The 25,687-nt window shown below is 52.0% G+C and overlaps 1 protein-coding gene across 1 annotated transcript; it reads right to left on the bottom strand.

Moving 5' to 3' along the window:
• Positions 1-5,501: 5,501 nt before the first annotated feature.
• LOC124516302 (NADH-cytochrome b5 reductase-like) lies at positions 5,502-24,728 on the bottom strand. Its single transcript, XM_047085585.1, has 6 exons — positions 24,426-24,728; positions 23,364-23,512; positions 20,628-20,715; positions 17,072-17,176; positions 13,369-13,572; positions 5,502-9,903 (listed from the first exon to the last, which is right to left on the bottom strand). Exons 1-6 carry the CDS (start codon positions 24,630-24,632, stop codon positions 9,700-9,702), a joined length of 957 nt encoding a protein of 318 aa, XP_046941541.1. The 5' UTR covers positions 24,633-24,728; the 3' UTR covers positions 5,502-9,699.
• Between the last annotated feature and the right edge of the window lie 959 nt (positions 24,729-25,687).

The raw sequence follows: 25,687 nt of genomic DNA, 5'->3' as shown, positions 1-25,687 counted from the left end.
TGCACTTGGTCACGGGGCAGAGCGAGAACCAGGGGCCAGCAGAGAATGGGCCCCTCATGGGACCTGCTCACCATCAGCTATGTGAGGGCACTGCCAGTAGCCCACAGTTTAGTGGAAAGGGTGACGGGTCTGGGTTCAAATCTTCCTGGGTTTGGACCCGTCTTCCCCATCTGACAGGCTGTGTAACTTCGGGCAAGTCACTCACTTGCCCCGGAGCCTCAGTTTCCTCATGTGTGAAGGGGGTTACTAATGCAGCTCTCTATCTGGGCTCCCTGGGCTGCTGTGAGGACCAAATGCAAGATCTGAGAGCAAAAGGGCTTTGCGAACCATGAAGAGCTGTGCACGGTTGGTGTCTGGAGGGGGCTACAGCAACAACTGGAGTAACCACTATAGTGAGCTGGGCGTTGTGCTAAGCCCTTTGTGTAGGTCGCCCCCTGTAATCCACACGTCCCCTCCGAGGAGGCCCCACCATCGCCCAGTGCACAGGCCGGGGCACAATAAATACCCAGGATCACTGTCTTCCGTAAATGGCAGGACTGGGATTCTAGCCCAGGACTGCAGAGCTGCAGGGCTGGTGCTGAGTACTGGGTAGGGTGCTGAGTGCTGAGTACTGGCCAGGGAAGTCTGACCACTGGGGGTCCTTGAAGAGGCAGGGCCTGGAGCAGAGGGGTCGGGGAGGCTCTGGAAGGGAGCCTCCTGCTGGCCCAGCTTCTCCTGTCACCTCCCTTTGATAGCCAATTAGTCCTGCTGCTTTGGTGGGCAGGACCTTTAACACACCAAGGCACAGTCCAGGAAGTTCATGGTTACTTACATAAGGGGAAACTGCCCTGGTGAGCTTCCCTGCCTCAGGAGAGGCTGCTGGAATGGCTGTCCCAGGATTACAGCCTCCAGAGAGGTGTCCGGAGTGTTTGACTACCTCCTCTTACTCCTCTGGGCCCTCCTGTCCTTTCCCCTTCTCACTCTCACACCACAGTCCACCTCTTACCAGCTCCCTCAGCTGCCCCTCCTCGCCCAGAGCTCGGGCACATGGGAGCCTTCCAGAGCCTCCTGCTTTGCACCGGATACCAAGCCTAAAACCTTCCTGCCCCACTGGAAAGCAACTGTTGAACTCACTGTTTGCCAGGCACAAGCATATCCAGCCACAACCAAGCTATGCCACCTTGGGCAGGTTCCTTAACTTCCCCTTCTGTGCCTCAGCTTCCTTATCTGTGAAGTGAGAAGAAGGAGTTAATATTTGCAAAGGGTTTAGAAGAAGAGTACCTGGCACATAGCACATTCTATTTATTAATGTAAACTCATTACTTTAAACACATTTAAAAATCTTTACAGCAACTTTGCAAGGCAAGGATTGCCGAGCTCCATTTTATAGTTTGGCAATCAGAGCTCAGGCAGGACTGCTTTTATTAGTTCGTTTATTCAACAAGCATTTATTGAGCACCTACCGTGTGCCAGGCCAATGCTCAATATTTTGGGCACTTGATCCCACTTAGCCCTCACAGCTCTGTGAGGAAGTGTTAGTATCCCCCAAGGTGTCCAGACACCCCCTGGGAGGCAGGACCACCCTGGTTGAGACTCCTGGCTGCTTCCTGTCTGCGCCCAGCACCTGATCACAGGGAGGGCAGAGAACTGTATTTTGTCATGGCACAGAGTAAGTGCTCAATAAATACCTGTTAAGAGATGGAATAAAAGTATCCCTACTTTATAGATGAGCAAAGTGAAGTTCAGAGAAATGAAGTGATTTGCCCAAGATCACACAAATGATCAGTGGCAGAGTTGGGACTTGAACCTAAGTATGACCAGCTCAAAAGCTCATGTTCTTACCATGACAGCAATTCTACTCACATGGAGGCAAGACAAGGTCTGAGCTGGGGTGTAGACTTGGAGCACAGGGCTGTAGATGCCTGTAGTGGTACAGATGGGGGCCAAGACCCCTCTATCCTTTTTCATTGAGAGCCCTGGTCCCTCCTGTCTCCAACCTGCCCACCTGGCTTTCCCCTTAGGCCACACTGGCCATCCTGGTTCGGGAAGCAGCACTCCCTCATTAGGTCCCCCATCAAGAAGGGAGGCCAGCCAAAGCTTCAGAAATTCCAAATGCAGAAGTTGCCACACACAGCCTCCAGGGGGCCTCATCACTGCTCAGAGCCTTACCCAGGAGCTCAAGGTGAGAGGGAAGAGGCAGAGTGGAGGAGGGGTGGGGCAGCCTGAGGAGGGTGGGCCAGGGCCTTGGGCCTTCTGTGGGAGAAGGAGACTTCGGAGAGCAAGTCCAACCCCCTCTTCCAACCTATTTTCTGGCTGTGGAAACTGAGGCCCAGGGAAGGCAGAAAGATAAGACAGAGCCCACCTTCACAAGTGCCCACCGTGTACAGGCAGAGTGCCAGGCTCTTTCACATTTATTATAGTCGCTTCTCTGACCCTGGGAGATTGCAGAGCCCTCCAAAGTCAGGGTCTTCATGAACGCAGCAGAAAGCCTGCATACCAGCAGGTGTTCAGAAATGTTTGCTGAATACATGCACGGAGGAGGATTTATTTAGTCCCCAGAATAATCTGGTGAGGTGGGAATTATTATGCCATTGCGGAAACATGCTCAGAAAGGAGGGAACTGACAACAGCATCACATGCCGCTGGAAAATGATCTCTGGACACCAGGGACACATGTGGGGTGGGCACCAGATGGCAGCGGGTTGAGGAGTGAAGGGAGGTGAGAAAGGAAGCCGTGCAAGTTGCAGGCAGTCCTTCAAGGAGAGGATGAAAATATGGGAGAGAGAGTGAGTGCAGGGAGATAGAGAGACTGAGAGAGGGCACTCTGCTCTGGAGTAACAGGGAGTCAGGCAAGCTATTGCTCTCCTTTGTTGAGTTAACATGGGGGAAACCTGGATAGGCTTCAGGGCTCATTGGATGGGGCCAGTAGAGACGTGCTGGAGACTCCCTGGGGCTCTCTATCTGCAGGTTCGGGGGGCAGTTTTCTGAAGGTGGTCATTGAGCCGGGCATGGAGGTTCACTTCTTGGCAGAGAGCCCTGCTGCCCTTACAGGGGGCAGAGAAGAAGAATCACTGCTCACTGAGACCCCAGGGTGGGCCAGGCACAGCGCCGAGTACTTTTCTTACACAGCCTCAACGCCAACCAGCGGTCATGCGACTCCCACCAGCTCATTTATTCATTCAACAGATGCCGCATCAACATTCACTGCACATAGTGCTAGACGGGGTGGTTGGGGAGGGAGCAGGCTAGCTATGGGCTCCTGCCCTCATGCGAGAACACCACACTCTCCACCAGGTGCTTTACCTCTTGAGCATCTGTCTAGTTCTTTGCCTACAAAACAGGGAAGCTACTTCTCTCTAACGACTGTGAGAATTAAGTGAGATGCCTTCGGGGACACTGTTCATGTGCCACCTGTAGCACCCTCCCAGCTGGAGGAACCTGCAGAAAGTCCCTACAAGCACCGGGCTCCTGTGTCTCTCTGCCTGAAGGCTCCTCAGGCTGCCAGACACTGAGCCCAGCCCTGGGAGGCGGAGCAAGCCTCACCCCTCCCTTTCCCGTTGGACAACGGGTGTCGCCCTGCTGTGACAGTTCTGAGGTGCACTCTACAGTCTTATGGGTGGACCCTAGCGGACGAGCTCCCAGCTGCCCCCCAGGGTCACCTGCCCATCAACACACTCTTTACTGGCTTTCCTCCCCCACTCCCCCGAATCACCTCCACAGTAAACTTGCACTCAAATCCTTGCTCAGAGCCTGCTCTGGGGCATGGCCAGCCTGGAACAGATGACTAAAACCTGGCATCCAGTAGATGTTCAGCAAATGCTGTTTGCCTCCACACTCATTTTCACTTTTACAGAATCAGACGTCTTCGAGAACACGGTCGTGGCTCCAGCCCAACCACCTCTGGCCCATCAGCATCATCCAGGAGCAGGTGTGGGCCAGTGGCCTGGGGGCGCAAGGACAGGGAGGAGGGTAGGGGTCATGGCCCCTGGAGCATTCACTGTAGGCTGAGCCACTTAGAAGCCTGGTGAATCTGCACCTTCCAGTTATAAAGTTATTTTCTGTGTTCCTGATTCTACGTTCTAGTTTTCATTCCACTGTTCCAAAGTATATGCTCCAACGTGGGGTTCTATGTTCAACATAATCGGCTTCAAGCCAGCCCAAATTCCATATTCTTGTTGCAAGCACCCAACGCCTCACTCCCCTCTTCCTCCCAGGTGCCTCTGTGGTCGGCCAGGCCAGGGGCGAAGTTTCCCCGCGTCCGGGTAGAGTTCCTGATGCAGGCTCACTTGCCCCGGCAGCTGGCTGGGATGGCCTACCGCCCAGCCCTGTGTGCCCCGCTGGCCGCCGAGCTGAGTGCTGAGACCCAGGACCTGGTTAAGGCTGCCGCCCCGCCCCGTCACAAGCTAGCATGCTCCGTCAAGCATCCGGAGCAAGGGGCAGGATGACTGTGGGATCCACATGGAGACAGCTTTGCCACGTAACACTATGTGAATCCCACGCTCTTCTGTGTGGCACTGGCCTACGCCATCTGTTTACAGTGTGGCATGAGGGGTCCCGAACCCGTGTGGGGCCCTGTGCTGGATCCTGGCATGGAAAACTCTGCCCTTAGCTCACCAGTCAGTGAGTGACCTGTGCAAACAGTACCCACCCAGGCGAGGCAGCAGTCCCCACAACCCACCGTCCATGAAAACAAGAAAATGAATAGGACGGGTCTACACTACCCCTCCTCAGGCCACCCAGACCACACACGCTGTTGCGTTCCTGTGCCTCTGGCTGGAGTTATATCAGCCACGTGCAGCTCCCAGCTGGCTGTACAGATCAGAAGCTCTGAGGGGCAGCTATCTATGTCTTTGATTAATAAAAAATGGGAGATAAATTAATAATGACTTAATACATGCAATTTGGGATCAAAATCTTCCAAAGCATGGGAAAAATAATAAAAAGGGGAGTTCCTGATAGCGAAAGTTTCAGAACGAGTGCTGTTCTCAGAGGCCAGGCATGAGGCAGGCACGGCCGGGGCCACCAGGGAGACACGGGAAAGAAGGAAGGGACCGGGTTCTCGCACGGCTCTGTGCTCGGTGCTGTGCTTGGGCACCACCCACGCTTCCTTCATCTTTACACAACCCTGGAAACAGCACAACTGCCCCCCATGTTGTAGATGAGTAAACTGAGGCTCCGAGAGGCCAAGTTATTTGCTCTGCCAAGTTATACTGAAACAAGATCTGCCTCATTTAAAAAGGAAAACAAAACAAAACCCAAAAACCAAAAACAAGAAAGAGGAAGGAAAAAAGGAAGGAGAAGCAGAAGGACAGCAAGGACTGCCAATGCTGCTCTTCCTATCTAAGTGGTGGCCCCGGACCAGGGCACACAGCAGGTGCTCGTAACAGTTTCAAATGAAAGACAGGCCTGGAGGCATAAAAGGGCACAGCCAATCCTGAGGGGGGTGGGAATGAATGTCTTTAAGCCTCTAGTTTCTGAAGCACACTGACCAGGCATATTTAGTCTTCCTTTTTAAAGCTTTAATTATGGAACCATTTCAAACACAGAAAAAGCAGACATCAGTGACCCTATCACCCAGATTCACCGGATGTTCATATTTTGCCATACTCAGTTCAAATGGTTTTATATTGAAGTGATGCAGACATCAAAAGAAAAGCCCTCACCCCACGCTATCCCCAGAGGTCACCACCATCCTTAAAGTTGGTTACCCCCTTCCTGAACATTTGGCATTGTTTTGCGTTTTTTAACTTTCAGAGTGTTGGTATCTCACTGTACCCTTCCTTCTACAACTTGACTTCCACTCCGTTATTATGGGTTTTTATTTTTTGAGTCTATGCTGACACATGTAGGTCTAGTTCATTCATTTTAGCTGCTATATGTTATTTTACTGTGTGAATATAGAAGTTTATTTTTCTAGTCTCTTATTGATGGACACACGGGTAGTTTTGATTCTTTGCTGTTTCATACAGTGCAGCAATGAAACCCTTTACACACATCTCCTGGTGTACTCATGTGTCACATATAACCTTTATAACAACTGCAGCGTGTTGGAATTTATGCACCCCTACGTGACCTTGTAGAATTGCTTGATGTCGTGGAAGCTTGGTTTTCCTCATCAGTAGGTTGGGGTAATAAAATAGTATGCATTTTGGTGACCATTAGGTGCTTTGGCAGAGATGAGATGCATTTTGCAACCCGTGAGGTACCCACGAATATCCGTGGTTTGCTATGCAGATATTTGGCACTCAGGATGTACTGCACGCCCTCCCACGCTGGGACACCATGCACAGGCCCATGGTGTGCTCACGTGCAGACTGGACAGTCTGAGAGGTACAGCAGGAGCAGGACACATAGAACCTGCTCGTTAACGGAGCCCGGAGTGGTGGGAGCAGGCACAGCTTCAGAGAGGGAGGGGTACCGAGCTAAGTCCTCAAGGGACCAGGAGGCAAAGGCAAGCGGAAGTGGGAAGGGTGGAAGGATGGCCCAGACACAGAGAGCAGCAAACGTGAAGGGACGCGCTGGCACGAGAGCAAGTGTATCCATGCACAACCTACGAGGTGGGGGCGAGGGGTGAGGACAGGACAGAGTCTGGAGAGGCAGGCAGAGCTGAGATGCCGCATCCTAGGTCAACAGGGAGCAGCTGAAGGATTTGAAGCAAGGGAGTGACAGGCTCAGATCTGCATGTTAAAAAAAAAAAAGCGGTCTGAATAAGCTCTGGAGATCTGCCATTCAACACCGTACCTTCAGTCAACAATAGTGTACCGTACACCAAAATTTGTTAGGGGGGTAGCTCTCATGTTAAGTGTTCTTACCACAACTGAAAGATCAGGTCTGGCTATAGCATGGAGGGCATGAGGGGAGGGGCTGGGAGACCAGTGAGGGGGCCCTGGGAAGCCGTGCAGGTGAGACACGGTGACGGTGAACGCAGGCAGTGGTCCTTCTGAGGCCATCACCCCAACTGTGTGCCCCCCCTCCACTGACGACACGCAGCAGGGGGCTTCATCAGGAGGGACAGATAGGACGGGCCAGCTGACAGAGCCTCACCTCCAATTCAAACAGCGTGTCCTCATACACCCCAACCAGTCCCCTTCTTGGGGTCACTTATCATCTTGCAAGGCACGAGCTCTCGAGTCTCTGGATGACAGAAGCCCTTTTGGCATCTCGGTACCAAAGGCATGGCCAAGGGTCCTCACCATTGTCCCATGATGGGGGCCAGTATCCAGACGGCATGGATGCCACGTGGGGTGACGGGAAGGGGAGAACAAGAGGGGCCGCTGGTTAACACTGCATGGCCGTGTCTAACATTTAAACATGTAATATATAAAATGGGACAAAGACACAAAAGAACTGCCCCAGACCACCATCTCTTAAGGGGGGGACTCCCTACCAACCCTAACTCTGAATGACAGTACTGCCTTGGAAGCCTCTACCCTCCGGGCAGTGGCATTGTCCCCGGTTGCCCAAGAGCTAGGCTAAAAGCCCTTGCCATCCGCTCTCCTAGCATCAGTCCTTCCCTTTCTAGCACACTCCTCCCTTTTAGATTTACAAGTTTAGTTTTCGTACTCCTTGTTGGGCTCTAAGCTCTGGGACAGAGCGACCAGAACCGCATCTGCCTTGTTCACTGTAGTTTCCCTAGTGGGAGCACACAGTCTGACTCAAAACAGGCCCTCCAGGACTATCTGTGAGTAGCGTCAATAGGATGCACTGGGGGAGGGGAAGCGGATGGAAGACGCTCAGATTTCAGAGGCCTGGAGACAGGAGAAGTGTCTTGCCCAGGTCACAGGAGAGGCGGTAAGAGGTCAAGGCTCCCACTCGGGACCTCTGAGGCTCAGTGCAGGCCTTCCCACTCACTACACCGAGCCGAAAAGAGGCTGCGCGACAGACGGCATGCCCCAAAGACAGTCCATGGAATGCTGGTCTCAAAAGATTCTAGTGGATCAAACTGTTCTGTAGTTAAATAAGCGTGGCAAACTGAGTTAAACAAAATGAAAAAAAAATTTTCTTTGTCATTGGACTTTTCAGAGCCTTTGATATGCTAATGTGCATGGGAGTCTTGGCGAAGGTCACAGGCAGTGTTGCCGCATCTAAGTGACAGAGGAATTGTGTGCCTGGGAAATGTAGTTTGAGACCTTTGGCACCATCCCCCATCTGCTCACCATGGTTGTTTAGTGAACATGGCACAGCACGGAGATTTGCTGCAACTTTCTGGGCAACGCAGGAAAACCTGATCTCACAAATGGAAATGACTGCAAACCCCAATATATAAATGGGACGAAAACAGAACTGCTCGGGTTGAAGGTTGAAGGGGGCCTGGAAATCCCACCTGGCTGTCCCTTCTCTGCTGCCATGCCAAGAACCCTAGGGTCCTTCAGAGCCCAGTTTGAAAATCACTGGTTACACAGCTCTCAGTACAGGTGACATCGGGAGACCTGGCTTCTAGTGCCAACTCTGCCATGAACTGTTTTACCCTGGGCAAATCTCTTAGCCTCACTGGGCCTTGGTTTCCCCGTTTACACAATGAGTCTATCGGACGGGATGCTTTCTGGAGTCCTGAACTTTAATCTCTGGTGTGAGGAGGACTGTGATTCCGTGACTATAAAGTTCTAATTCTATGATTCCACGCTTCTCGGATTCTGAGATTTCATGGCTTAATATTCCGATTCTGGAAGTGCCCCCAGCCAGCCAGGGCTGCTTCAGCACAGTGGAGCCCAGGCTGTGGAAACCAGAATTCATGACCTGCAGGGTGCTGCCCGGGAGTACCGGGTACCTGGGGAGGGCTTGCCCCATGCAGGATGGAAGGGTGGGGTGGGGAGGGGGGCGGGGTGGGGAGGGCAGCGGGGGTGGAGCGGAATCAGCAGCTGCTCAGTGGGCAGAGCAGAGAGAAGGACCCAGGTCTCCTGACTCCTGCTCTATCTTTAGATCTCCATAGCAACCGTCACCAGGACTCCGGAGGAGCTGAAGGCGGGCTGAGCTGGCTGCCTGCGGGGAGGGGTGTTTGTTTCCGTATCTCTTTTGCTCAGGAAAGGACTCTTGCTCTTGAGACAGGGGAAGGGAGACAGAGAGTGAAGCCGTTTGCAGCAGGAAAGGCCTGGGCCCGATACGAAATAAAAGTAATCCAGGGCCCACCTTGCTCGGAGAATGTGATCAGGTCACAGAAGCTGAGACTGCTGTGTCAGGCTTGAGGCACTGGAGGTACATAAGGCAGGTTCCTCCTCCAAAGAGCTCTTAGCTACCCCTACGCTCATTCCCTAGGCATTTGCAAGCACCATATCCGAGCCAGCCCTGAGGCCACAGCAGGGAGACACATCTTCCAGGGAAAGCAGACTTTTGAACAGACTTTTATAGGGCAGGGGCAGATGGGGGTCCCTAAGCCCCCTAATCTAAGGAACCTGGGAAGCTCCTCCTGCACCTTCTCCTGCCAACTCCTATCCATCCCACGGCTTAACATGGACCTGACTTTCTCCAGGGAGCCCTTGACTCCCAGGCTGGTGGCTCTCCTCCTAAGAGCTCCTGCGGCCCCATCCTCCTTCTACACAGCAATATGTCTGCCGGAGGGAGTTGGCCACCCCGTGGGGTAGATGGGAGGCGGAGGTGCGCAGAGGCAAAGACCTTCACCTAGGTCACCTGGCCAGTTAGCAGCAGGGCCAGGCCTGCTCTTCATGTTTTCTGACTCAAGTCCGTGCTTCCTCCAGTGTCCCAGTGGCAGGACCCTGGCGAGGGCTAGAAGAGGAAGCAGGAGTCCTCGGCCAGGCCTGCGCACAGCAGGTACCTGGCCATGTCCTTGGTAAACTCTGCTGAGCCACAGACCAATGCAAACGGCTTTCTCCGACAGGAGCCAACCAGCTCTTCAATCAGGTCCTGGGCCAGGCGGCCAAAGCGGGTCTTCTCCCGGTAACTCCAGGGAAGCTGCTCCGGAGAGTTCTCCTGAGACAATGAGAAATAGTGCAGGCGACTACTGGGAGGTCTTCAGAGTTCATGCAGCCAGTATGGTCTACCAAACCAGGAAACTGAGGCAGAGGCCCTACCACAGGCCAGGCACTTCCTGGCACTGGCACTCTGATCACCCTCATAACAAGCGTGGGGGGGGGGGACGGTTATCCTCTCCCCACAGGTGAGACACAGGGAGGAGGCACACCCAGGGCACATGAGGCAGGCCCCACCAATTCTCACTGCTTCCCAGGGGCCACTGCATCTGTCACTCCAGGGGGATGTCTTCTCCCCAAGATTGTGGGTCTTTTTAAGGTTGTCCGCCACCATCACCCAGGGAGTACAACACGTGTTCACCTGTCTCATGAGGTTTCAGTGATCTTACTGAGCGAGCGAACACCTAACTGGGCGGTCACTCTGCACCTGGCACTGTGGTAGGCCCTGGGATGTGGCAGCTGCTCTAAACAGACAAGCTTCCCGGCCTCACTCTGGCTGTGTGAATGAGGGATCCGAGGCAGGAGGGCCTTAACCCAGAGGGGGCTACTTCTCACACAGAAAGGCCAGAAGGAGTATTCCGGGGCGTAGCGTGCCCGAGTGACCCAGGCTGCTCTTTCTGCCCCTCTAGCTCCACCTGTGGCTTACATCCTCAGGATCACGAAAGAAAAGCTCCACCCTCAGCTTATGTGGAGGAACTTCTCTTTTCTAAATGAACATTTTGTCGAGATACACCATACCTACAGAAAAGCGCACAAATCAGTAAGTGTACGTAGTCTGAAGAACTCTAACGGAGGGAAGAAACCATGTAACCAGAAGCGAAACACCCAAAAACAGAACAGGACCATCACCTCTGCAGACCCTATTAAGGTGAGCTTCTAGTTTCTGGGGAAAGCAAGAGACAGCATGGAGAGAGGGGGTTGGAGTCCAAGCTCTGCCACCATGTTCTAGCCGAGTGACTATGACCTCTGTGAGCTACCGTGATGAGCACAGGCCTCTGCTCTCAGAGGTACTCACAGGGCCCTGGAGCCCGGCGCCACAGAGCTCACCTGACCCCATGGGCCTTTCCTAGGACAGCACTGCGGTGCTCACGGGGTGATCCTCATGGGCTCACGGGGCCACAGGGCCCACCGGCCTCACACCTCCCTGCCACTGCCCAATCCCCCCCAGCTAGTTAGGTTTGGCACAGCATCCTTCCTCCAACCGCACACCCAAAGATGTGGTGGGTCTGGTTGTTGCTCAAGTGGGCTGCGGGGCCTGTAATCAATGATGGTGAGCAGGGTAGGTACCATCAAGGAAGAGAGCCCAGGCTATGACAGCAGAAACGCCCACGCCAGTCTTGGGACTCTAGAAAGGCTTCCGGGATGGAGTCACACCGCAGCAGGGAGATGTGAGCGGGGAGTAGGTGTTAGGCGAGGAAGAAGGGAAAAGTGCTCCTGGAAGGGGGAACAGCGCCAGCAAAGGCAGACCTGGCAGCCAGAAAAGCACGGTGCACTCACAGCCACGTGCAGACCAGTGACGCCAGGACACACAGGGCAGGTGAGCCAGGAAACGAGGCCACGGAGGCTGGTGCAACCACGTGGGCTTGGCTGTCATCCGGGGAGCAGTGGGGAGCCACAGAAGGGCTAAAAGCATGGTGGTGGTGTGGTCTGTGCCGCCCTCCTGGCTGCACGATGAAGGACACACTGGCAGGGCATGGCTGGAGAGGGAGACCGTTGAGGAAGCTGTGGCTGCAGCCTGGGCAGGACAGGGAGCAGCCTAGGTCAAGGAGGCATGGAAGGGTAGGCGGCACCTCCCACTCCACTGCCCCTCACCAGTCCCTGCCATTGACAGCCAGCCCCCTCGCCTGCCCAGCCCCAGGCCAGTGGTATCATCAAAGCCCTGGCCCAGGGCTGAAGACCCTTTATTGCTGGTCAACTTTAACTCTGCCCTCAAGCCCAGGCTCAATGCCAGCTCCTCTGTGAAGCCCTCCCTGCTTGCTGCCAGCTCACACTTAATTCTCCATCAATTCACTGTGTTACTTTGATCAAGGTTCTTAATCTCTGTGCCTTAGTTTCCACATCTATAAAATGGGTACAATAGCAGTGCAAGCCTCCCAAGATTATGCTGGGATTAAATGACGTAACACACATAGAGAGCTTAGCACAGTGTCAGGCACAGAGAAAACACTCAGTGAAGCTATCCCTGTGGCTGTCTCCCCATATACAGGTTAGCGCCTGGAGGGCAGAGGGCAGGCTGTCTTCATTTCTAAATTCCGTGGTTGGGGGAACAGAAGGCTGGGCAACAGCCAGTGACTCTGCCAGGTGCCTGCCTTCCTGCCGCTCCTGCCCGCTTCCTTGACCTGGCACTTGAGCAGGGTTGCACACCAGCCTTTGCTTCATTCTCCTGCCTCCAGCACCTCCTGCGGCTGCTAACGTTCACCAAGTACCACACTCTTGATGTTCATGCCACTGAGCATTCTGTCCCATGGACAGGCCCACAGAGCCTGGCCACTGAGGATCCCAGGACTCCTGGAATTGGGAAGGGAAACCCAATTTCCTGACACCATCCCCGCCACTCAATCATGATGCTGAAGATTGGCTCAGTCTTTAGGAACGCTCCAAAACTGCCTCAAGTAGGAAACTGATGGGAAGGGTGCTCCAAACTACTGGGCAGTAAGGCTGACCCTGAGCAACACAGAACAGAGGGGAGGCCCCAGCAGGGAACCCCAACCCTGGGGTGAGAAAGAGAAATAAAGCTATAGACCCAGGGGAAGGCAGATGACCAAAGGCAGATGACCAGAACAGCTCAGGGCCTGGCTTGGAATAAGGAACAAGATGGCCCCCTCCCACAATGGGCCAGAGGGGAGGGCCAGGGCAGGGTGGCCATGGAGGGGAGAAGGAATCAGAGAAGAAGAGGTCAGGAGGCGGAGTTGCTTCCAGTTCAAGTATCTGAAGCTTGGAGAGTTTGGAAGCAGCTTTCCCACCATGCAGGGCAAAGTGGTGTGGTAGGGGCCCTAATAAATGCGGTGAACCCAGATCCAACTTACACCACCAACTGTTGATGGAGTGCGTGCCCGGCACTCTGCTAGGCACGGAGGAGAGCACGGTGATCCAGACACATGAGCCTTACCCAAAGGAGCTTATCACCGCCTAGGGGACATCTGTGGTCTGGCCCACTGACTCCATAATCAGGCCCTCAGCACATAAACCTGGTGATGCCAGGGGGCAGATAGTAGGCAGCAAAGCATGGCGGGGAGGACTGGAGCTCAGCCCTGACTTCGCCCATCCAGCAGCATGGATGCACTAGCACCTTCACATCTCTGAGCGTCAGTTTCCTCATCTACTCAACAAACATAACCTTCCTTGCCAGGCAGGTGGGGATTCCCACTGGTGGCAGGGGGCAGGGAGGCCCCAGGGGATCCTCAGGACAGCTGCAAGGGGAAACCACAGTGTCCATCAGGGAAGGAAGTCACCACGCTGGGCTCACCTGGCTGAGTACAAAGAAGGTACGGACATTCCAGAAACGAGCTTGCTCCTGGAGGAAGGTTTTCAGGTAGATGCCCTCAAACGTCTTGAAGCAGCCGACCAGGGTGACAAAGGTCTCATCCTCTGCATTGTCTGTTATGCTTTGCAGGACAGGCACCATGGGGGCCAGGCCAGTGCCCGAAGCCAGCATGAGGAGCTCACCGTACTGGGGGACAGAATGGGTATATGACAGACGTCAGCCCACCCACCTGCTCTAGGGACTTTTCTTGGGCTTGCTTCAACTGCACAGCCCTGCCCTTCCTGGGGGTCCCACCCATCTGAGCTCCCCTCTCAACATCCTCCAAGAAGCCATCCTTGCTTGCAAGGTCTGTGGAAGAGAAATCATGCAATCGGGAGGCTCTAAGTGGTTGTGTTGCTTTCCTAAGCCAACTCCACAGGACTTTGTTTGCACATTTCTCTTGACAGGTAGCCCACTACCTCCCAAAGCAGTCTGTTCTATTATAGGGTGACTCCCCTTGCTGGTGAGGTCTTTCCGCCTCACCCTGAACAGAAACCTGCTCCCACCAAAGCCTTGTCTACCACCCCTATCCCAGCTCTGCTCTCTGGGCTGCCTTCTCTGCCCCAGGGCAGCCCTGTAGAGATCTGAGGGCTCTGGCATGGATGCCTCCTCTTCTCTAGACTGAGATACTTACTATACATAAGCACCCAGCATAGTGCTGGCACAGAAGTCCCGCGCAACATGTGAGTTTCTTCTCCAAGAGGCCCCAGTCTCATTGACCCAATCACTGACTCCATCTCCTGGCTCTAGATCTCTGAAGTAAGGGTGATCTTCTTTAAGATCAGGGCTTTAAAGGTTAGTGCCTGACCTATACAGCAAGGTGGTTTGTCTCCTTCATTCTAGAGATCAGGCCTCTGAGAATGCAGTCCAGGTTTTCACTAGCTTTATCGACAGCCAATGCATTATCACACTTCCTCGAGTATCAGTCATGCAGACCTGGGTATAAATCCCCAGCCATATGATCTGGACAAATGCTTTCAGTTCTCTGGGCCCTGGTTTCTTCACTGGTGAGATGAATGAATGAATGAATGAATGAATGAATGAATAAGTAAATAAAATAACAGCACCTCCCCACAGTAGCACGTGTCTCAGGATGGTTGTGAGGATTAGACAAGATGCCATCAGGTGCCTAGTGTGGACCCTGGCACTCAACACAGTTCCATCCTGTCCCTCACTGAGCCCTGCTGCCGGCTGCCCCACCCTGTTCAGCCCCCCGGTCCTGGGCCTGCCGTGTTCCCCCTCTTTCTCCCATCACTGCTCAGGGTCTCTTCTGGAAAGCCTTCCCCAAGCCAGTAGCGTATGAGGGAACCTTTCTTTGCATCCCCACAGCTCTCTGTGCACCCTCCTCATGACACTGGTCACACCGTATTGTCACCATTTGTGTGTGTGTCTGCCCCCCTATCACACTGTGAGCTTCTGAAGACAGGGCCTTGCCTGACCCACCTGTGGCCCTGGGTAGAGACCTGCAAACGTCTGCAAGGAACACACAGGCAGATGCTCACGTACCAGTGTCACGGCTGCTGTGGTCGCCGTCTACCATGAAGACCCCTGCAGAGCAGCACAGCAGGGCCAGGAGGAGGGCCAGAACAGCCCCACGTCCCCCAGGGGAGCAGAACCAAGCCTTAGCCGGTTTCAGTGGCGAAATGTTTGTGTGAGATGACAACTCGTCTTCCTCACTGCCTGGCTCTACAACCTCCCTGGACAGTAAGTGCAGGGGCTTTGCAGGGGTGCCTGAGAGGCTCCACCCAGAAATGGTGGGCAAGACAATGTTCATTGCAGGGCACCTGGGTGGCTCAGTTGGTTAAGCGTCCGGTTGTTGATTTCTGCTCAGGTCATGATCTCACAATTTGTGGGTTTGAGCACCGCATCAGGCTCTGTGCTGACAGTGCGCAGCCTGCCTGGGATTCTCTCTTTCTCCCTCTCTCTCTTCCCCTCCCCGATTTGCATGCACACATGCTTTCTCTCTCTCTAGAGAATCCCAAGCAGACTCCGCACTGTCAGCATGGAGCCCGACACGGGGCTCGAAGCCATGAACCATGAGATCATGACCTGAGCTGAAGTCAGATGCTTAACCAACTGAGCCACCCAGGAGCTCCTAAAGAAACTTAAACAAAAAAAGACAATGTTCATCAGGGGTCCCCTCGAGGTCAGGAGAAAACAGGAACAATCCTGGTCTCTGCTCTCAAGACCTTGGGGGACACAGAGACACCCTCAGCTAAAATGCAAGGCTGAGCATGGTTTGTACTAGAAGTGCACTACACAACAGCATTACCACATATACGCCACGCATCCATAAAGTAGGGGTAGCAGTACCTAAGAGCTGTTGTGAGGATAAAGTAAAATTTTAGCACGGCAAGGGCTAAAATCAGAGCCTGACACACACGCAGTGCCACACAGGTGTTTCACAGTATCATTATACACCAATACGTGTGTGCGTGTGCACTTGTATATACACCTGTGTGTGGAAAAGGAATTAGAAGGTCATCTGCCAAGATAGTAAGGCTGGTGTGTCTGGGTAGATGGCCTACAGGGGTTCTTTACTTTCTTCTTTTTGCTTTGCTAAATGGTTGGTTGGTTGGTTTTTGGTAATGTACAAGGACCATATTTCTAATAAACAATAAAAAGCTATTTTTATATTAAACAAAAATAATGGAGAGAAAGAAAGGATTCATTCTTTTCACTTGTTTTTGTTTTGCTTTGTTTCCTGATCATAAAGGTAATAGATGCTCACTGTGGATAACTTGGAAGGTATAATGAAGAAAACAAAAATCACCCATAATTCTACCACCCAGAGCCACTAACATTTCATTGCATTTTCTTTTTTATATTTTTTCTGTGCATTTAAACTTAGTTGCCCAACCTGTTGTACATTTGGTTTTATACACAGTGTTTGTCACCAGATCTTACAGCGTAAGCACAGACCATCATTTATAAACATAATTTAAAAATCCAGGATAATAGTTTATCAAGTCCCTATAACCCAGTGTACCTAACAGTTGCCCCGTTGTTGGATATTCCGTTTCCTCCAGTTTCATGCTATAATAAAGCTTCCGTGTACATGTGCACAACAGACAACGTTTGGATTCTTTCCATAGGACAGGCTTCCAGAAGTGGAATTGCTGGGTCTAAGGATTTGAAGATTCTTAAGATGTGGTACACACTGCCCAGCTGCTTTCCAGATATGCACCAACTGATGAGAAATTATTAATTCGTCCTGGGCACATCAGGGAAGGATATAAATATGCCAGGAAGATGAGGGGAAGAGCCTTCAGGCTGGGAAGCAGTGGGCTCCCAAGTGGAAAGCCATGGGGTGTAAAAGGAGTAGTCTCCATAGTTTTGTAGCTGGAATGTGAGAGTGGAAAGATACCTGAAGATCTGACGGTCAGGAGTCCTGAGTACCAAGTATGTGAGTGTGGATTTTCCAATTAATGGGCAGCCATGGACAGTTCTAGAGCATATGCAGGCAATTTTGTTTCTTAGTGCCTATTCCATCTCCTCCCATGTCCAACCCCAAAGATACTCTTGGAGTTGAATTTGGGCTCAGGAAGAATGGCACAGTGCAATTCTGCAGCCTGAAACAGGAAAACCGTGGTCCTGGGGCTAAGCTAGGAGGGGTCTCCTGAAGACTCAGTGTGCTGGCACCAACCTGGTTTGGTTTATAGAAGAAGTCTCCAAATGGACCTCGCCAGAAAGCAGTGTCTCCTGCGCTCCAGGACTCGACGTACCGGGACATCAGCCCAGTCTGGTAGCACTGGGAGCAAACACATGGAGACCTACTGAGACAGGCACATATGCCCAATATAAACCACATCAGTCACTAATGTGCGGCCCTTCCAGCAGGCCAAGTGCCATATGTGTGTTATCTCATTTAATCCTCCTAGTCACCCCAGGGTTGGTAGTCATTCCGTATTTTCAGATGAGGCCCAGAAGCTTATCCAGAAGGGAAACGGTGAGGCTGGGATAAGAACCACAGGACCGACAGCCTTACCTTCAGAGGTCTCAAACCCACACGACTACAGGGACCGTATACGTAGCATCACTGAGTAAAGAACTAGGTATGAGATGATTAATGGCGACTGACACTCACTCTCAGTATCAGGGAGACAACACAGGGAGGTGGGGACTGTAGTAAACTGGTGAGTGAATGAATGCTCCTTCTAAAGGAGGAAGATACTTTGCAGACTCCAGGATACAGTTTGTCACATCTTCTGATTTTCCAAGAGGGGCAGGGGATACAAATTTTTATGTAAAATCACCTTGTTTTGAAATGTCAGAAATCAATTCTAATTTTTTAAACACTGTGCAGGCCCAAACCAAAGATAATTATGTGCCAGTTTGTAGGCCGCTCATTTGCAACCTCTTCATTGCCTGTTACTGTGTCCTGGCTGGACGAGAAAAGTGAAGGTTGTAGAGGGGACTCCTTCACGGGGGTGGGCAGCCCACATTTCCTGGGGGCATGCCCACTCTGGGTCTGGCACCATGCTGGGGCTGCAGGGAAGGCAGCTAGACCGTAAGTTCCATGAAGGCAGCCAGAGTCTGAACCATGGGAAAGACTTAATAAATATCTCAATGAATGAATTAATCAATCCAGATCCAGGCCCACCCCTTAAGGAGCTAACAAACTAGGAGGGACCGAAGTCTCACACATACACAAGATAGAGACTACCTAAAACCCCATGAAAAGGACAGAGTGCTGAGAGAGCCCTGAGGAGGTGCAGTCACTTCCAATGGAGTAGTATCAGGAATGGCTTCCTGGAGGAGGAGGCATTTGAGCTGAAGCTTGCAGGCTAGGCAAGACTGCATTCCCTGGGGAAAGAAGCAGGAAGGCAGAGAGGATTCTGGGCATCAGGTGTGGTGTGGTCAAGGGAAGGACAGTCCAAGACACAAGTGTGAGGAGGAGGGGGAAGCTCTGGTAGACAGGACTGAAAGGGTGTCTCGAGTGAGATTATAACCAAGCTGGAAGGAGATGGAACCTTGGTCATCAGACACGCTTTGAAGAGCCCACAACTACCCGTGGGAGCATCCCTGACTTCCTCGGGCACCATACGCATAAAGCAAGCAAAGTCTTCAGCTCTCCTGCAAGAGGCCTGGGAGGGAGGCTACAGTTCTCCACCTAACTTGCTGGAGACCTGTCTCCAGCACACCTGTTTTCTGGCCCCGGTCTTGGCGGAGGCACAGCCCCAGCTGGGGCTTCCACAGCCCTACCGCAGACAGCACTCAAGGAGAAAGGAAGGATTCTTCTGTGTCTCCAGCACCCACCCAAAGCCTGCTCGATACATACCTGTTAAACAGAACTGACACCGAACTTCTGTTCTTCCACTTGGGATCCTATTACCCAAGGGGCCTTGGGACAGTGACATCATCACTCTGAGCATCCGTTTCTTTATCCGTAAAGTGGGATAATAAGATCTGCTCTGCAGGATGGTTATGAGGTTGAAAGGAGATGAGGAATATAAAGAGCTAGAAGCAGTGCCTGGTGCCCAGAAGGTGCCTGAGAAATGAGAGTTCCTCCTTCCCATCCACATGGGAGGTAAACCTAAAAAACCCGCCTGCCTTCCCAATTTGCAAAGACATTTTCAGCTCTTCCCAGCCAGCGGCTTAGGGATAATTAAGCATCTCTCTAAAGAGAGGCTTTCCGGTAAACGAAGGAGAAAATCAGCCTTACAGCTGGGACAGATCCAGCTGCCCTGAAGAACGGTCTCCAGGCTTATCCTTTCAACAGAAACACACCCAGACAAGCAGCTTGGGGAAGCAGGCCATTTGGAGAGGATTTGTGGAATCTCCCAGACAAACAGTTGCGTGGAGAAGGGATCCCATCCAAGCTTATGTGTGAGGGAATAAACACTCGGGCTTTGACTGAAGTCAGGGAAGACAGGAGCCAAGACAGTGCTGGGGTCCTGAAGTCAGGAGGCTCACTCACCAGCCACACTGCTTACTACCTGTGGAGGCTTGGGTCCCCCTGGGGTCTCAGCGTGCTTGTCAATGAAAGGGAAATAATAATTCCCGCCCTACCAGGGAGATAAAGGATGTGAAAGCAATTCGTAAATATCAGTGTTCCCTGGGACTCTGTTTGGGAAATGACGTTGTAGATGATCAGGTTGACTTGTATAAAACTACCACTTCTGTTAAGTCAAAAATGTTAGAGTATCAGCAATTTCACACAGTTCAACCTAATTATTTTTTCCACATAATTGGACCCTCAAGCCCTCTTATATACATCTGGCACCCAGGCCTTGGGTCTTGCGGGGAAGGGGGGATTTGTACCCAGCCCATTTTGTTCAGCTCATCTCTGCCAAGTGCCCCACCCACCTTGGCTGCTCCCACGAGCACCCCTCCTCCTGCCAATCAGACTGGGTACAGTTCCCACAAGACCATGCTCTGTTTCACACCTCCCTGCCTTCAGTTAGCTGTCCCCTCAGCCTGGAATGCCACTCCCTACCACCGCCAAGATGTATTTGGTCTTCAAGGCCCAACTCAAATGCCCCAGCCCCTGTCTACCTCCCTGAGAGGTGGTCTCAGGTTAGTTCAGTTCACAAGGTGCTCCATGTCCCACCTTCTCCTGCTTGCCTCCTGCAATTCCAGGACAAGTGACTGACAGTTCCCCAAACTGTGCCTCCTTTGCCACTGTATGTGTTGTTCCCAGCACTGAGTTTCCTTTCCACATATCCCTCTCAGTCCTCCCCTCCTTAACTTCAACATACAGCTCAAACTCACAGCTTCTGCTAGGAAGCCCAGCTCCCTTCCCTGCAGCCCCAGCTGCCCTGAATTGGAATGGGGCCTTCTGTCATGCCATCTATCATATCGTAGTGTCCTGGCCCCTTGTCAAAGGTGGTCATAGTATCTGACTCATCTTTGGATCCCAGCTACAAGCACACAGTCAGTACCAAATGACTTGGTTCCCCCTTCCCCTGGGTTCAGTGCTCATTCTCCGTGAGTAGGTGAGAAGGAACAGTGTTCCCTTTCTCAGTCTGAATGTCCTTTTCGTAAAATCTGTCTCTGTTGGTGGTCCAGCAGCCCCTCTTCCCCAGAAAAGAAGATAGGAGAAGGCTTCCTTCACTGTCCCTGCCTTTTCCTCAAGCCAGCCTCCTCCCATGTGAACACTGGCTTTTCCCACATGGGTTGGACCTGCCCCATCCCAACCAAGCTGCCAAATGGAGATCCAGTCCATACCATCTTAAGAACATCTGTGTGGGTCAACTCACCTTGATTAAAACTTCAAAGTATCCTTCCGCGTTGGCAGGGCTGATGGGCGTATAGGCTCTCTGAATTTCTAAGTCATCCACTTTCCCTCTGAGAAAGGGAAGTATATGGTCAGGCAGTCAGGCCGTCATTCAACAAACCCTTGTAGGTACCTACTCTGTGTCCGGCTGGTGAAAGCCAGGGTCCAGTCATCCCCAGTGGTCCTCACTGAAGGTGGAGCAGAAAAAAGGAACACTGGGCTCCCCTGCTGCCACATGCTGGCTGTGAGACCCAGCCAGGATCAGGTCCCTGATCCCTTAGTGGTCCCTTCCGTAAGGTGGAGACAACCATTTGTGTCCCTGTTGTGTGGTTCTACCAGGATTACAGACGGGAAAGTCTTCAAATAGTCCACTAATGATGTGAACTGCTTTGAGGACATCACTGTGCTTTTTCCTGACCTCTTCTTTTTTAATTAAATTAAATTAATTTAGTGTTTATTTATTTATCTATGAGAGAGAAAGCGAGTGGGGGAGGGGCAAAGAGAGAGAGAGGGAGACAGAGAATGCCAAACAGGCTCCACACTGTCAGCGCAGAGCCTCACATGGTGCTTGAACTCACAACCCAGGAGATCATGACCTGGGCCAAAATCAAGAGTTGGATGCTTAACTGACTGAGCCACCCAGGCACCCCTTCCTGACCTCTTCTTGACCATAGAATGAGAAAGATAAAGGCTAACACTTATGGAATGCTTACTACCATGTACCAGGAGCATCAGAATCAGAAGGATGCTCGAAGGTGCCCTAGTTCAAGGCCCGACCTATGATGTTATGAAAAAGGGTGCTGGGATGATATCATGAGTAATAATAGCAGCCATACTGCATTAAATGCCAACTGTGCACCAGCCATATAGTATGCATTATCTCATTTAACAAACAATAACCCACAGGAGGAAACCAAGGCTAAGGATGTCACTTGCCTGAGGTCACACAGCTAGAATTCATCCTTAGCTCTGCCTGACTCCAGAGCTGGGTTCCTCACATGACACCTCAGAGCTTCCCAGAAGCACCCAAGCACTCCTCTTTTGAGTCCTACTGCATGCAAAACTCTCTTCTCAGAGATATGCATGGATTAAAAAGGCCCCATTGAACTGCATCAAAAGCAGGAAGATAGATAGAAATATTCAATGAGTGCTTAGGGAACAAACAAGGAAATAATAAACAGAACATACGGCGTGGCATGGACACAGAGAGCACTGTGACATCTGCTACCACAGAGGTACACACTGACATGCTACAGATGAAGGGACCACTCTCATCTGGGGAACTCAGGAGGCCTCCTGGAGCTTTTGATACCCTCCTGGGTATGAAAGAGGAACAGGCCACTGATAGGTGAAAGTGGGAATAGGAAGGAAGTAATTCCAGGCAGAAGGAATAGCCTGGGCAAAAGCTCAGAGGTAGGAAATGCAGAGCAAACCAGGAAGTGGTGAGTGGATCATGAGGCTGGGGCAAGGCACAAGTGTGATGGAGGAGTGGGGAGAACTTGGTGGGGAAAGAAGCTGGCGCTTCAGGGAGCTTCCCTGGAACCCAGCAGGCATCTGAATGGGAGCGACAAGGTCAGCTACACGTGTTAGGAATGTCACTGGAGCGGCAGAGAGAGTGGAGGAGAGGGGCCAAGCTAGGGGCAGGAGTTCTGAGCATCCCTATTTATGGATGGAGGGCTGTACTGGGGCTGCGACTTGCCCCAGAACCACTGGGACAGTGAGCTTTAACCACAGGCAGCCAGGGCACAGGCCAGATGCACTGGACACAAACACCAGGGGTCAGCATGAGGCAAGTGGCTGGAGTGTGACCAGCAGTAAGACATGTTCTCCTCGTCTCCTGTCTATACCTTCCGTCTGCTTTGCTGGCTCCTTCCCCTCTTGCCAATACCACGGGTGCTGGAATTGCCAGGGTTTGGTCCTCTGTCCTTCTGTCTTTCCATGTCACACACACTCCCAAATGTCATCCAGGTGCAGGCCGATGATTCCCACACCCACATCCATAGCTCAGATCTCTCTGCTGAGCCTCAGACCCATATAGTCAACTGTCTAGCAAATGCCTCCACCTGGAGGTCCCAAAAGGGCCTTGTCCCTGGGCAGGTCAGGTCAGTTGGAGCATGGGGTGGGGATCAAGATGAGGGGAGAGGGCAGAAGTAGGCTGGGAGGAGGAAGGAACTTCAGAGGAGTGGTAGAGTGTAGCTGGGGAGCCAGGCTGTCTGGATTTGAATCCCAGCTGTGTGATCCTGGGCAAGTCCCTTATTCTCAATTACAAGTGTCCTTTCTATCAACTGGCGCTAATGTTAGGTTAATACCACAGGCTCTAGAGCCAGACTGCTCGCCTTCAAAATCCTGGCCCCAACACTTCCTAACTGTGTGACCTTGGGCAAGTTACTGAACCTCTCTGACTTCAGTTTCCTCCTGAGAATGACAATGGTACCTACTGCACAGGGTTTTGTGAAGATTAAATGAGTTCCCTAGGTATAAGCACACAGAATTGCACCTTGGAGAGTAAATACTATGAAGGTGTTCACTGTTGCTGTTGTTGCTACTAGTTAATATGAAAACACAATCCCAGAACCCTTTGAGTCAGGTACCACTATGTTTATTTTAAAAGGGATAAATGGAGGCATGAGGGAGGTTAAGCAAGTTGCTCTAGGACACACAGCTAGGAAATGGCAAAGCAGGGCCTCAAAGCTTTGGCCCTCCCACCATCTGAGTGTACCGTAGGATGAGGTGCTGTCCAGGCCGCAGGCCGAGCCGGCTGTTCCTGGGTAGTGCAAACCGAACACGGTAAGTGTCCTTGGTGAGTCTGTCCACGGCACTGATGCGGAAGGCCAGGAAGGTCTCTGGGTTCAGCTTGGAAGGGCAGCTCTGCAACAGGAAAATATCCAACAGCTAGGACCTGGGACTCAACAGACACACAAGCATCCACAAGCACCCTCCTCACTCTCCGCAAGGACAGGCTATTTCTGCCGGTAAGTTTTCTGTACAATAGAGAGCAGTCCCACCTCACTGCCCTTTCATACTCTGATCTAAGAAGGCCCAAACATTTCACACTGAGCTCACCCCGCTCTGAAGCCTTCCATGGCTCCTTCAGCCCCAGGATATAAAGCGCAGCCTCCTCAGCTGGGCACTCCAGGGCCCTGTGGATGAACGTCAAGCCTCATTTTCTCTCCCCTGCATCAAATGCCAAACCTTTCTCTATTCTCCCAAGAATACCCTGCTGCTTCCTATCTGGGAGTCTTCATTTGCTCAAGCTGTGCCCTTTATCCAGAACACTCATCTCCAATGTATGAAATACCTACTCATCCTTCAAACCTGCTAAAATTCAGGTTTGCAGAATTTAGAAACTGATGGCATCTTAAGATGATTCAATCCAATATCCTTATTATCCATGTGGGGAAACTGAGGCCCGAATGGTAGTGGCTTGCTTGTCCAAGGTCACACCCTGAGCAGGAATTCAAATTCACGTCTTACGTTTCAGTCCCCTGCCTTTAACACTCCATCTACCTGTACCTTCTCTCAGAAGCTTTCTATGAATGTCATGACTCACAGATCTCTCGCCTGTAAAATGCCCAAGCCCCATTCACTCCTGGGACTACCCCATGCCCCAGCTCAGGGTCAGGCTTTGAACTTGGATCTGTCTGCTTCCAGTGAGCACACTCTTTTCTCTCTGCTGTGCAGAGTCAGGGAAAGCATCTCCACACAGGTCCACCGTGCAGGGCAGAGGCCAGGCAGACGCTGTCACTCTGGCCCTCTTATCTGAGGAGCAGCCCTCCCTCACCTGTGACTCCTCTCCACTCAGCAGGCTCCTGTCTTTGCTGGCTCGCGCTTCCTCCCACCTCGCCAGCTCTCGGTGATAGAGATCAAACACACAAGGTGAGCAGCCACTGCCACAGCACTGGGAGGGCAAGGGCTCTACGGGCCGAAGCTGCAGCCAGGCTTCCTCCTCCTCCTCCTCCTCCTCCTCCTCCCCCCTCTCGTCCATCATCCGTGGGGCTTGGGTGGCCTGGGAGGGACAACTGGGTGCTCTTCCCAGAGCAGGTTTGACTCTGTGAGGCCAAAGGCCCAGGCCCTGCTCCTCCGTCAGCCTGAGAGAGGGAAAACATATGGGTTATACTCTGGTCATCTCTATTCCTCCTATTCTCCCTGAGGCCTGCAAGTGCCAAACTCTGTGTGAGCATCGGGACAGGGATGAATCAACCCTGAGATCTGCTGCCTGGCAAGGGAGGCAGACGGGACACAACAATCAGAACTGGCAACCAAGGTTTCCTGACTCTTCCTGTGCTTTCAGTGCTGGATTAAGCACTTTACACAGAAAACCTCACTGAATTTAAAAAATATTTTAAGTGATAGGGTGTCTGGGTGGCTCAGTCGGTTAAGCTTCCGACTTCAGCTCAGGTCATGATTTCATGGTTTGTGGGTTGAAGCCCCGAATCAGGCTCTGTGGTGACAGCTCCGAGCCTGGAGCCTGCTTTGAATTCTGTGTCTCCCTCTCTCTCTTTGCCCCTCCCCACTCGCACTCTGTCTCCCTCTCTCTCTCTCTCTCTCTCTCAAAAATAAACATTAAATAAGTAAATGATATTCAAATGCTAAAACACAGTACTTATGTATAATTTAGTAATTATAGAAATTACTAAAAAGGAAATTAAAATGTTTAGAAAAGAACACCTATGTAACTACAACATGTTCAAGTACAAAGAGCCTTGCTAGCAACCCAGAAGCCAATCATGTGTCCCTTCCTGGTGACCTCCCATCCCCCACAAGGTAACCATCATCCTGACTTTTGGCATAATCATTCCCTTGCTTTTCTTTAGTTTTGCTACTTTTGGGTGCAAACTTAACCACTGCAGTTCAGCTTTGCCCGGTTTTTACCTTTACGTAAACGGAATTATACCAACATATCCTTTTCTGTCTTCACTCAGTTTCTGTCTTCACTCAGGCAAGTCACCCACCAAATTGCTGCGTTTCATTTCATCTTTATAATGAGGCTAGTACTAGAGATGTCATTGTATAGGCGGAAAAACTGGAGGCGAGGTGGGGGGC

This window comes from Lynx rufus, unplaced genomic scaffold, assembly GCF_022079265.1.
Source record: "Lynx rufus isolate CCGP_SWC_20201006 ecotype Redwood Valley unplaced genomic scaffold, mLynRuf1.p SCAF_2, whole genome shotgun sequence".
In the NCBI taxonomy this organism is placed as follows: Eukaryota; Metazoa; Chordata; class Mammalia; order Carnivora; family Felidae; genus Lynx; species Lynx rufus.
This window is presented reverse-complemented; position numbering and strand designations above follow the sequence as displayed.

Excerpts from the sequence above, each read along its gene's own strand:
- LOC124516302 (XM_047085585.1), bottom strand. The coding sequence starts at position 24,632 with ATGATGGACGAGAGGGGGGAGGAGGAGGAGGAGGAGGAGGAGGAGGAA. Across the intron at positions 23,513-24,425 it reads TGAGTGGAGAGGAGTCACAG|AGCTGCCCTTCCAAGCTGAA; the intron begins GTGAGGGAGGGC and ends TTCCTGTTGCAG. Across the intron at positions 20,716-23,363 it reads GGACAGCACCTCATCCTACG|AGGGAAAGTGGATGACTTAG; the intron begins GTACACTCAGAT and ends TCCCTTTCTCAG.